The sequence below is a fragment of the Conger conger genome, chromosome 12 (assembly GCF_963514075.1).
Source record: "Conger conger chromosome 12, fConCon1.1, whole genome shotgun sequence".
NCBI lineage: Eukaryota > Metazoa > Chordata > Actinopteri > Anguilliformes > Congridae > Conger > Conger conger.
The window spans coordinates 4823671-4836942 of NC_083771.1; the positions used below are offsets into that span (position 1 = coordinate 4823671).

Sequence of the window (13272 nt, forward strand, 5' to 3'; positions counted from 1 at the left end):
CACATTGAGTAATCACATCATTGAAATTCCTGCTGGCGCCGGGAAACTCATAAATCGTAACGTGTCTGAAGAAGCAGTGCTTAGTACCCTACAGATAACGTTATCAGCACACATAACCAGACTATTACCACATGACCTGAAAAACCCGCCCACCACTCCACGATAAGGTTTTATATTTCCTGTTGAAAAAGCAACTGCAACAAACTTCATATTAAGAGTATTGTCTTATCACATCAAACTGATTTAAAAGTAAACATAATCTCACACTATTTCTTCACAAACTCTGCTTGCGAATTTGTGAGATCAATTCTCACTGTGTTTGTAAAGACAAAAACAATCTTACTCTTAATTGTTAGACAAAATTAAAGTCAAATTGGCAGATTAAGGGGAAAAATCACTGAACAATACATGAGATTTCATTACAGTTTTTGTAATGACCTACAGTACTACTCAAACATTTCAGATTGCCCCAGTTTAACACATTGAAGTAGTCAATCTTTAGCCAAATGAAATAGCTGCATTTTATTACTGAAGCCAAAGGTCTGCTCCACCTTTCTCATTCAGTTCCTGATAGAACTTGTTCCAGGAGCTATTTTAGAGCAAGCGATTCCAAGGTAAGCATTTTAATTACAGTAACATTTGTAAATACCTTATTTAAACCTGAGCAAAGGTTTTTTTTGTTTTTCACTACATACCTAATCCACTATAAGGAGTTGTAGTGCCTGTAAATTCACAGGAACATACTGCATATTACCTACACTTGGATTACATTTGTTGTACTGTAGGACATTAATCCCATATATATGTTTAAAATATAACGGAAGGTCCTTCATGCAAGTTGTTGAATTTAACTTAAATGTATGGAATACACAGTCGAAGATCCTGTTCACACACACACAACGCATTTACGCTGCTTTTTCGGTCTCCTTACGGTGACCTTTGATCACTCAAAACACTGAAACCTCTAACCTAAGGGAACTATGTCAAGGCATCTGCGCTTGGGAGAAAAACACCTGAGATTCTTGCTCGAACATTAAGTTGTTTGTCCTCTGATAAAGCAAGATGTTATTTCTTAAGCTATCACAAGATGCTATTTCAAGACATTAAAGTTAGTCCGGAGTGTGTCTGTTTGTACCCTTCCTGTTATACTAAAAAGCCTAGTCATTCTAAGCAGCGCTCTGTATGTTCTCAGAGTAGAGTATCACACTTATTCTCAACATAAATCTTTCATCAATATTATTTCAGTATGAAATCATGCTCAGCAGTTCTTCTCCAAAACGAATAGACAATAACCCTTGGAACTTTTAAATTAATCTGTAGATGTTCACTAAATGTAAACACAATTCAAAGTCCAGTTTTCAGTCTAGGGAATACATTCTTGCTTCTCTCTGGATCTCTAGATTCAGTTCTGTGTCCTCGTAGTTTATTAGATCATTTTACTTTGGGTGTATTCATTTCTAGCACCTCTGTTTCTGCTAACTACTGTGCTACATGTGTTTTTCTGTGAGGAAAGCTTTTTTTAACCTTTTCGGTTGAACTAGAACTGGTTATTTAGAGCAGAACAAGCATGTGAGGCTGATTTCATGACCTAGTGCAGTGCTCACAGCTCTGTGTTTCATGTGTGCTGATATCTTACCAATACTCACAGTTCTGTGTTTCATGTGTGCTGATATCTTACCAATACTCACAGTTCCGTGTTTCATGTGTGCTGATATTTTACCAATACTCACAGCTGTGTTTCATGTGTGCTGATATCTTACCAATACTCACAGTTCCGTGTTTCATGTGTGCTGATATCTTACCAATACTCACAGTTCCGTGTTTCATGTGTGCTGATATTTTACCAATACTCACAGCTCCGTGTTTCATGTGTGCTGATATCTTACCAATACTCACAGCTCTGTGTTTCATGTGTGCTGATATCTTACCAATACTCACAGTTCCGTGTTTCATGTGTGCTGATATCTTACCAATACTCACAGCTCCGTGTTTCATGTGTGCTGATATCTTACCAATACTCACAGCTCTGTGTTTCATGTGTGCTGATATCTTACCAATACTCACAGCTCCGTGTTTCATGTGTGCTGATATTTTACCAATACTCACAGCTCCGTGTTTCATGTGTTCACAACGCGAGAAAGAAATAAACAACTGTCATGTGATATAATTTCCACTCGCAGAGAAAATTTTTAATTTCCCACAAGCACCAACAAACAGGGGAAAACAGGAAGCAGCAAGCTACAGAAGCACTGGCTGCAAACAAAGCTGCTCTTTGTACACCGTTTAGAGCTTTTGTTCTAACTTAGCGTTATTTGTTATTGCGACGGTGACTGCTGGTACTGGCGAGGACCATCGAGACGTGCGCACATCTCCGCTAACACCTTCCAAAGTCACCGCTCAGGAGCTCAAAGTATGTCTTAATGTGATCAATTCTGTCTTTCAAAGTAACTCTGGTGCTGTTATTATACCAGGTGCTGGTTTGTGTCGCACCACGCATTTCGTCGGAAGGAAAGACCATGTCTGTCAGAGGGATACTGCTTCTTGGGCTGGGCTGCGTGTCACTGGTACCAGGACCAGCAGCAAGTGAAACTGGACTGGTAGGTTACGCTCTCAGTGTTTACTTTCTTACATATTATCCAATTTACAAGATTTATAGTACTAGACGGCACATGCGGTATATACTACATACTACTTGTGTGCATACATTCTCTGTGTGCTCCTCATAATGTATTGAGAAATTTGCATTTCATTGTGAGCAAGTCATTTTATAAACTTTTCCAACGACGCTTTCATTTTTGACAAATCCATATACGGATGTAAAACTATCCATGGATGATACAATGTCAGTTAATGACCTGCATAGCTCGAAGTACACCTTATAATTATAGTTATATACATTTTACTCATTGATAGGACTCATGCGCTTTCCTATCAGTCCTTATAAATAAAGCTGTTTGTCAATTAAAAGGCATCAGTAACATTATAGCCCCAAAAACAGGATAAGAAAAAATATAAGAATAAGAAAAATGTAACATACTGGTTGTCTTCACAGGACAGCAACTTTGACAACAAGACGCTGAGCCTGATCCCTACCCAGCTTCCCACGAACGTCACAAAGCTCATTCTGAGCCACAACCTCATCGAGCTGTCGGAGGAGGACATCGGGACGCTTAAAAACTACACCCAACTCACAGAGCTCCATCTGGACAGCAACAGAATAAGCATTCTGCCCGGCCACGCGTTGGACAGCCTCTCAGACCTGAGGGTCCTCAGCCTGTCTGGGAACAACATCAGCAGAGTGGAGCCGAAAGCCTTCCAGGCCCTGGGCATGCTGAAGAAGCTGGACCTCTCCCACAACCCCATACAGTCCCTCCCGCCCGGGGTGTTCGCCAGCCTGACCAGCTTAGAGAGCCTCTCCCTGCACAACAGCAGCCTGAGGTGTCTGGAGAACGACACTTTCACTCACCTGCTGAAACTGACGCGCCTCGACCTGGGGGAAAATCCCTGGGACTGCTCTTGTGACTTTTTAGAGCTCATCAGATCATCAAGAGCAGAGATCAGTAAGCCTTTTTATTTTTCCCCTAAGAGCCATGTTACTCTTTAATGTGGATTTCAAGTGATACCACAGGGCGTATTCTTAATGTAAAATTACCAAACATAAATACTTGCTGACAGTATCAATAAGCAAAAGTACAGGAGAGACCTATGGAAACAATCTATATAAAATATAGAACAAACTATATCACATATAATAATATATTTGCCAGCAATACCATATGTAGCATTAAATAACTAAAGGCACTAATCAGGACACTATTGATTACCTTTCCTACCTTTCCAAGGAACGAGAGCTCTGATTACATTACTACAGAATCGTCTCAGACAATACAGCCTCACTCAGCAGGCTGAGCTATGGCTCATATTAAATTCATCCATTCAGCCACTGCTAGTCCAGCGCAGTGAGCTGTATTTGTGTGAAATCTGTTGACTGTGTGTTTATGCAACAGGCCCGGGGGCTACTTGCGCTAGTCCGAAGGACAGAGAAGGTAAAAGTCTTCTGGACGACAGCATTTGTTCTCCCAAGGCGACCACAACAAAACTGCCCTCGACCGTTAAAGCGAGCTCGACCCAGACAACAAACAAGCTCACTCCTGGACGAAACAACAGCGCCGACTCCATGAACAGAGGTAAACATGAATGCAGACAGGAAGGACGGCCAGTTTTCACTGGTGTTTGATGGGGCATCTGCACACATAAAAATCTTCCTCCCACTCATGTTTGTGTGAGCATGACCTTCCAGCTGCAATACAATGAGACACAGATTCAGAGGAAAGTACGTGCATGGCTGCATTCTCCTGATTGGATAGCCAGGGATGCAGTTATGAGTGCCGATACATGATTGGACATGCCAAAGTGAAAGAAATGGAGGGAGAAAGCCAGGAGGGAGAAAGCCAAAAGGAAAAAACCCTCAAACAAGGGCACTGGTCTAGGTCTTTGCTCCGGAATTGGATGTCCAAAGTCAAGACTGTACGGTCAATTGTTCATTGAATGTTAATTATCCAGCTGTACGAAACAAGGGGGTGTGTGCAGACGGCACGTGTATAGAACGAATCGGGGCGGCCTGTAGCCTAGTGGCTAAGGTACATGACTGGGACAGCCTGTAGCCTAGTGGCTAAGGTACATGACTGGGGCAGCCTGTAGCCTAGTGGCTAAGGTACATGACTGGGACAGCCTGTAGCCTAGTGGCTAAGGTACATGACTGGGACAGCCTGTAGCCTAGTGGCTAAGGTACACGACTGGGACAGCCTGTAGCCTAGTGGCTAAGGTACATGACTGGGACAGCCTGTAGCCTAGTGGCTAAGGTACATGACTGGGACAGCCTGTAGCCTAGTGGCTAAGGTACATGACTGGGACAGCCTGTAGCCTAGTGGCTAAGGTACATGACTGGGACAGCCTGTAGCCTAGTGGCTAAGGTACATGACTGGGACAGCCTGTAGCCTAGTGGCTAAGGTACATGACTGGGACAGCCTGTAGCCTAGTGGCTAAGGTACATGACTGGGACCTGGAAGATTGCTGGTTCAAGTCCCCCTGTAGCCACAATAATATCCACACAGCTGTTGGCCCTTTGAGCAAGGCCATAAACCCTACAATGCTCCAAAGGGGGATTGTCCCCTGCTTAGTCTGGGGCGGCCTGTAGCATAGTGGTTAAGGCCCATGACTGGGACCTACAAGGTCGGCACCCTTGAGCAAAGCCCTGAACCCTGCATTGCTCCAGGGGACGACTGTCTCCCTCTTAGTCGAATCAACTGTACGTTGCTCTGGATAAGAGCGTCTGCCAAATGCCATTAATGTAATGTAATGTAGTCTAATCGACTTTAAGTCACTTTGGATAAAAGCGTCAGCTAAATAACCAATTATAACCATCCTGGCAGAAATCAGATGCAATGTTTTTAGCACGCTGACTGTGCGTTTGGGTTTGCCACAGCCGCCCCTGTCCCAGGCGGAGATGCCCCTCCGGGGGGGAACACCTGGAAGTTCCTGGCGGGAGTGCTGGTGACAGCCCTGGGCATCTCCACGCTCCTGGTGTGCGCGGTCAAGGCGCCCTCCTGGTACAAGCTGCTCTTCAACTACCGGCACCAGCGCCTCCGAGAGGAGGGGGAGCCCAACGTCTTCACCACCAGCCGCTACTCCACCTTCAGCCTGGACACGGAGCAGACGGACGTCAGCGCCCACGAGCAGGAGATGGAGCTCGACGATGAGGACGGCTACATCGAGGACCGCTACATCGAAACGGGGGACTACAAGGCCGTGGACGACACCGGCGCCCAGGTCACCAACTGCACGCTGGAGGTGAACTGGGCTTGAGCGCGGCTTCCGGATATACGACCAGGGGATCGCATCAGTACCGCTGAATCCAGGGGATTCTCATGACCTGCGCTTATGATTGAACACAAGTGACTCTTTATTCTGCAGTGCATCAAAAGTATATGTAACCGATGATACGGTGAAAAACAAGAACACAATACTGACTAGCTGCACTGTTTTCAATGTTTCATACAAAGGCGTCAGCCATGTCAAACCCCACCACAAAATATGTCAAATTTAGCACAATACCAAGGACCATACTGACTGTTTGGGCTGAACCAAAGAAAAGTGATTCTTTGAAAAGAGTCCCAGTGAACAGTCCAGGAATGATGACTTCCAAAAATCTATGCTTGCCTCAGATCCACAATCTATTATGTATATCTTGTAATTCATTGAATCTGCCTATGTTCTGAAATCATAGTCACAATCCCTGCAGACTGTGTTTTAAGACAGGGGCTCATGGGATTGAAGAGGTCATACAGAGATGTGACTTCCCTTTTATGGTGAAGCATTATTTCAGCCTTTCATTCAATCCTATTCAGGCTATACATCTTGGTTTTCCCACTGTACGTAAAATAACCTTACCTTGATCTGGTAATGTCCATTTCTGCCTAAGGTTTGATTTGTTATAGGTTGTTACTGTAGGCCAATTTAAAAGCCTTTAAAATTCCACATGTACAAACCACCATTGGATGACAAACCAGATGTGCGTTCAAGATGGCAAACGTTTGCTAACGTTTTTTCTCTCCGCCGCCAATGCTAGCTAATGTTAGCTAACAGTAAAAGGTAGTGCGCACCGAACAAAAATGGCTGCTGATAGGGAAACCGGCGAGAGAACAAAAGTTGATAATCATTTAGCTGCTATATTACACTTTAATCAATGTAATATTTGTTCGTACCTTTAAAAATACATCACAGGTAAGAAATGAATCATCTAGCTGGCATTGTTAGATGTAAGTCGCATCCGTTTGTATTAAAAAGGCGTGGTGGTGAACAAAATGGAATGTTCATTTGAAATTGTGCAACAGTAACTGTTCGCTGCAAACCTAGTTCGCCCCGCAAAAGTTCACCGTCTTGAACGCACGTCAGAGTTTGAGATTCTGCAGTTCAAAATTCTTCCTCCTTTGCAGCAAAAAAATCTCTCATTTAGCTACAAATCAAAATGAGGACACTTGCATGAAGCCAAGAATAATGACATTGAAATAACTTTGGCCTATTTAGTTGCTAAAATGCAATGCCTTTTGGCCTATCTTAATGCACCTTTTAGCAATATAGATACATACACAGTCAGACAAAATTGCTGGTGTTCAAATGTTGCTTAAATATTCATTATGTAATAAAAAAGAACTCTGTGAAACCAGAAAATATTCACAGAATGAATATTGCTATTCACATTATTATGAATTCCATGTAATTATTTATTTTTCCTTTTCTTGTCAGCAGACTGAGACAATAAAAGCCTTTTGCATTTGAAATCTGTGTATGACAAATGTACAGTTGGAAGCAGTGTCATGGGTAGCGACAGATTTAGAGCAAGTTTGCAATCGTGCTTAAAAACAAGGTAAAAAAAAAAACTGAGGTTAAAATAAAGTAGGTTACTATCATGTTTCGGCCGAGCGGTTCAAACCGCTCTGTGGCCAATACATTCAGCCTATTTTCAGATGCACTGCGGTTTGTGCCTATTCCAGCTCAAACACTGTTTTGAGTCATTCATGTTGAACCACAGCATTAGCATATTATATAGTCTATAATAGATATTATTATGCATAGTACTTACTCTCGTCTCTCAGTGAAAATGACATCAATACTTTGGGCTTCTCGATCATTCTGGGCTTTCAGCTGCATATAAAACAGCCAATTATTAGTTTTATAGCTAAACAGACTCATCTCACTGAACACAAATACTATAAACGTATGAAGGCTTTTGGGAAAAACCGAAATCACGCACCATATTGAAGTCATTCATCACTTCTTCCATCTCAGTGTTAGTGTTCAGTTTGTCCACAAGCTGTAATCAGAATCAAAGTATTAGAACGCTGCACTGTAATCTTGGGCTGTCGAACTCAGGTCTGGCCGAAAGGCTGGGGCGACATGGCTCAGGCAGTAAGAGCAATCGTCTGGCAGTCGGAGGGTTGCCGGTTTGATCCCCCGCCCGTGCTGTGTCGAAGTGTCCCTGAGCAAGACACCTAACCCCAAAATGCTCCTGACGAGTCGGTTTGTGCCTTACATGGCAGCCAATCACCGTTGGTGTGTCTGTGTGTGTGTGTGTGTGTGTGTGTGTGTCTGTGTGTGTGTGTGTGTGTGTGTGTGTGTGTGTGTGTGTGTGTGTGTGTGTGAATGGGTGAATGAGAAGCATCAATTGTACAGTGCTTTGGATAAAGGCGCTTTATAAATGCCAACCATTTAAAGGCCGCAGGGTCTTCAGGAATTGCCTAAAGAACAAGGCGTGTGAATTCTGTGCACATCAATGACTTCAATGAATCATTGGTGCAGAAGCACACTACAACCAGCAGACACTGTGACCCTGGAGGATTGGATTCTGACACCTGTTAAGGCACTGTTGTAGTGAGAAGATGGGCCCAACTGCCAACTGTGGGCAGTAGCCCCGCAAGGCAATGCATCACCCAGGATTAGGAAGTGGACAGCAGTTTGAAAAGAAGCACATTTCTGTGGATTAAATAGGCCACCTAGTGAGTTTAAAAAACAAATTACCATATTATAATCTGCCAGTTGTCCCTGAAGGTCTTTTATTTCACCAGCAAGTCCTTCAGCTCTGAAAAGATATGAAAAAAATATGCATAATTCAGGTGGACAACAACCGTCTGTGGACATCTGCTTGGAAATTGGAGTTAAGACAACTGCAATTAAACTAACTTGGTTAGCACTTTGAAGCTTATGTGTGTACTCATTTTTGTTAAGGCCTACATCAGAAAAAGTAGATGTGGAAAAACAGTATGGTACTAAAGGTGGACATACATCTTCTCATAGGACAGGTAGACAGAGTTCTCTTGGTTGAAGTTGTCGATTTCCTTTTGCAATTTACTGGATTCAGTTGTAAGTTCATTTATTTTACTCCTGTGAAGAAAGAAAACCAACATGAGAATGTATAAACATGTGAATATACACTGACTGAGCACTTAATTAGGAACAACTGTTGTAACTGTACACCTCCTTATTCATGTGACTATCTAATCAGCAAATCGTGTGGCAGCAGGTAAGCTCCTGACTCGTATCATTCAGATACGAGTCAGGAGCTTCACTTAATCAATTAACATCAATCATCGGAATGTGGAAAAAAAATAGTTCTCAGTGATTTTGATCGTGGCATGATTGTTGGTGCCAGATGGGCTGGTATGAGTATTTCTGTAACTGCTGCCACGCATTACAACAGTGAGCAGAAGAGCATGTCTGAACACACGACACATCAAACCTTTTAAGTGGATAGGTTACAGCAGCAGAAGACCAATAATACGTCTAATATATAAATACATAATAAAGTGCTCACTGAGTGTATGTAGAAGGGTTTAGAATAGATGGTCATGCACAATGTAATAGTTTACCTGAGTATTCCGAGGTAATATGATTTATCCAGGATTTGCCTCTGTGGCCCTGTGGTGTTGTGGAAAGTTGGTTTAACAGACAAAGAAACATAACTGAAGTGTCAAATTGCCAGGAACAGAAACAAAATGCAACCCTCTAACAAGTATTACTACAGATCACATACAGTACAACAGTTGAATCAAGAGAAAGGAGGATAACATTCAATTGATTACACAAAACAAATAGCAACAGGTCACATTTCCATAAAATACTGGCTGGACTAGTTGAAAATGTTGACGTTACCTTTCATCCCGGTCTTCATGCCACTCAAGCCCTGCTGAGTGACAGGTCGGTCAGCCACTTTGATCTGAGCAGACAGGACTCCTGGAGTGGCCATGGGCCCTCCCCGTGTCCCTGGTCGACCAGTCCCCGGAACCATCTAGAACATTGTACACATACATACACTCAAAAACAAAATTCTCCACACTGTTGAGGTGACAAATAAAACTGCATGACCTGTGTCCTCCCTCTCCAATACTCCCAGTCTTAATATTTCCCATATCAAGATAGTAGTATTTAGTGAACACTATGATTTAAAGGTGTTGAGGTTAACTTGAAATTTTATTTTCACTATGATTTACTAAAATGTTCTGCACTCAGTATGTCGCCATGCTTACCCCTGTTCCCACTCTGATCGCCGTCTGCGGAGGCCTGATTGCCGTAGGGGGTCTTCCCGCTCCAAGTGCCAAAGCCCCACGACTCATCGGTCTACCGGAAGGTGGTCTTTGCGTCATGACGTTCACTATTATAATATTGAGAACGTGGCATTACATTACATTACATTACATTACATTATTGGCATTTGGCAGACGCTCTTATCCAGAGCGACGTACAACAAAGTGCATACCCATAACCAGGGATAAGTTCGCTGAAAGACCCTAGAGGGAAGTACAATTTCAACAACAATGGAACAAACAAACAAACAGAGCAAAACTATCCAAACACTAGTTGGTCAGACAAACATAAAATATGGATTGTCAATACACAGCTATCTGGCTAGCTAAATTAATACTTGTGCACTTGAGCTGGTTAAGCTGGTGTAGCTGGGTATGTTCAGCAGGGTTGACAGCGTTAGATATTACTTTTTTTTCCAGTACGGCTGTAAATAAACATTTTATTCTCCTAAGAGATACATTGAGTTACCCAAAGATAGCTTAGTTAGTTGACGTCACTCACGCAGGGTAAATAACTTAACGGTGATGCTGCTGTGGTTGGCAAACCAGAACATTTAAGTTACACATTTAGCCTAACGTTAGCTACATTTACACGTAGCAAGCTAAAAATACTCGTTTGCTTAGCAAGTAGAGAGCAAATGTTAGTGTCAGAACGGAATCATCTAGCTAGCAATGACTTAGGTAGCAGCTAATAATCTTACCTGACAATTGCTAGCAGCTAGCTGAACCAAGTTCTAGAACTAGCTACAAGACCGTTAGTTACGCAGGTACCTGGTTACCCTGTATATTTACCTTTATCAAATATCACATTCGAATCACCGATAAACTGCCTAAATGATCAGCGCCCCTTTTTCCCTATGAAAAAATTGCAAAGTAAAAAAATATAGCGTTGGCTTTCTCCAGTTGTTATTTCTCCTGTACGCTCTTCTAGCGTTACCCAGCAACCACGGAATGCATTTATCGCGAGAGCTACATTTTTGAGGCTGTCATGCGAGAAAGGCTGGAACAACAGTTATGAACTTCTGTGCCACAGAACTCCGTTTTCCTCAGTTTTACAAGCGTTGTTTGCCCATATTAATTGTTGTTGGTACTTGTGTGTTACGAAACGTAAGTTCTGCATCCTGTCTACATTTCTACTCGTGTTAAAAATTTAAAAAATTTAAAAAAATTCCACTCATGTTTTCACTTTGCTAAACCGGTGGTTCTCAAACTCGGCCTTGGGTACCATTGTGTATGCTGGTTTTCATTACTACCACAATTGCATTCCTACCACTTTAACAAGCTGTTATTTTTTCTTAATTATGCGTTTTTCTTCATTAATATGAGTAATGCAAACAAACCCACAATTACATTCACAAATAATTTAATTGCATACATTTTTACATATTTGATCATTGTTTGTTTGAGTCTGGCTGGGTGTCACAAATAGAAAATGAGAATTCATAAATATATCTGTGGGAAAATACTGTAGCAAAAATCATTGGGTTCCTTTCCAAAGCCCCTCAGAACAGTTCAAGTCTCAAATAAAAATAAATTATACTGGGCAGCTTTTACTGGAACTAAAAATATATTATTTGAACATAAGAGGGAGCCAAAGTACTTATCTTTATTGTGAACCACAAAAACAAGGGAACAGACTCCCACTTTCAGACAAACAAGAATGTAAGTGTAAATATTTACCCTTAAATTCAACCTGTTTCCACACATCTGACATATGCTTATATTACATACCATAAGGAAAATTATTTATTTCTTCACAATAACAATTTATTACACTGGTGTTTAAATAAAAAATACACATCAATGTCATGTAAATGAAAGTAGTCATGTTTATTATGCATATCCTTTGCATGCCATGACTTCCTGGTGTCTGTGACATATCAGTCTGGATATCTTATTTTCAGGTTGTCCTAAAAGCGATACTAATACTCTTTGCATTTAAATGGATCTCTATGGGAATTGGGGGGTGGGACTAGATTCAGCTGTAAATTATGCTGATACAGTATGGAGCAAAATTGTTGGCTAAATGCCTTTAAGCCATCAAGGGTCCAAGGTATCAAATGGTAAATGAGCTTCAAACCACCATGCTGCTGTCAGATATGCAGTAGATACTAAATTAATGTTTCTCCTGAATATTTAATATATATATATATTTTTTTTTTCATATCTACTCCATATCTGGCCGCAGCACTACTTTCATGTACATAACATTGCTGTGTCCCAAACGTTATGAAGGCCGATGGGTGTATTAAGCTGACGGGGAACAGTGACACAGTGTCGTATTCATGTTTTCTCTGAACCATCACTCTTTGGCAACATCTTCGGTCCATTTGGAGAGTTCTGCGAGTCCTCTGCGATGGATTCTTCCATGACTATTTGTATGGCTTCATCACCCTTAATCCTTTTCACTTTCTCCCCCTTCGATGCCAAAATCTCCTCTATGTTCCTGCGGAGGATGACAGCCAGGGAGACTCAACACACTGCCATGTGCATTACAGTACAATCTGCACCAATGATTTTAAAGTCGAAAATAAATATATAAATCTATCAATTATATGTTATAATATCCAACCATAATTGACTGAACATCAACATTTATTGTTAGACACCCCATAATCTTGAAAAACGTTTACAGAAACTGAAATGAAACATTACAAACCTGTCAATAATAATAATAATAATAATAGTAATTTGGAGTTATATACTAAGTTCAGTATGTCACCTGTGTCTAAGCATGTAATTTGGCAGTTATTTACAGCGAATTGTTCCTTTCATCTGTCGTGAAAAATTAGAATTTCAAATTAGAAATCATGATCATTTACAGGCACAATACTTTATGGAATCCAATATGAAAGTACTCCTAAGGTACATTTTAATGTGATTAAATTAGCTAATGGTTCATTTTATATGCAAGGTAGAAATGTTTATAATGGCAGAAGATTATTTGCAGCTCTATAGAAAATAGTGTCTTACATTTTTTTGATAAGACTGCTGAAGGCTACATCTACGCACATGCTGTCAGTTTGACATTCTGCATTATTTTAGCATTTAATGATTGGGCATTCCAGTTATTCGACAGCCCTGGAAAGCCCTGTCTTGCAAACATGGAATTGGTTTCATCAATGAGGAGGCC

The 13272-nt window shown here is 41.4% G+C and overlaps 2 protein-coding genes across 3 annotated transcripts in view; one reads left to right on the top strand and one right to left on the bottom strand.

The window, feature by feature from the left end:
- Window positions 1-11090, bottom strand: part of ift74 (intraflagellar transport 74) — a 29490-nt gene extending 18400 nt beyond the window's left edge. The window contains exons 1-8 of one of the 2 annotated variants that reach the window (XM_061263362.1): window positions 10932-11090; window positions 10083-10207; window positions 9709-9844; window positions 9426-9474; window positions 8842-8940; window positions 8578-8638; window positions 7814-7873; window positions 7643-7704 (exon numbers count right to left, since the gene is read on the bottom strand). In XM_061263362.1, coding sequence (XP_061119346.1) covers window positions 7643-7704; window positions 7814-7873; window positions 8578-8638; window positions 8842-8940; window positions 9426-9474; window positions 9709-9844; window positions 10083-10199 — 584 coding nt within the window. In that variant the 5' untranslated portion in view covers window positions 10200-10207; window positions 10932-11090. Of the gene's footprint in view, window positions 1-7642; window positions 7705-7813; window positions 7874-8577; window positions 8639-8841; window positions 8941-9425; window positions 9475-9708; window positions 9845-10082; window positions 10208-10840; window positions 10876-10931 lie in introns of those variants that run through there. The other variant, XM_061263363.1, reaches the window with a different exon arrangement.
- LOC133142210 (leucine-rich repeat-containing protein 19-like) lies at window positions 2335-5865 on the top strand. Its single transcript, XM_061263286.1, has 4 exons — window positions 2335-2597; window positions 3053-3560; window positions 4008-4187; window positions 5486-5865. The coding sequence occupies exons 1-4, from the start codon at window positions 2517-2519 to the stop codon at window positions 5863-5865; spliced, it is 1149 nt and encodes a 382-aa protein (XP_061119270.1). The 5' UTR covers window positions 2335-2516.
- Window positions 11091-13272: the final 2182 nt, after the last annotated feature.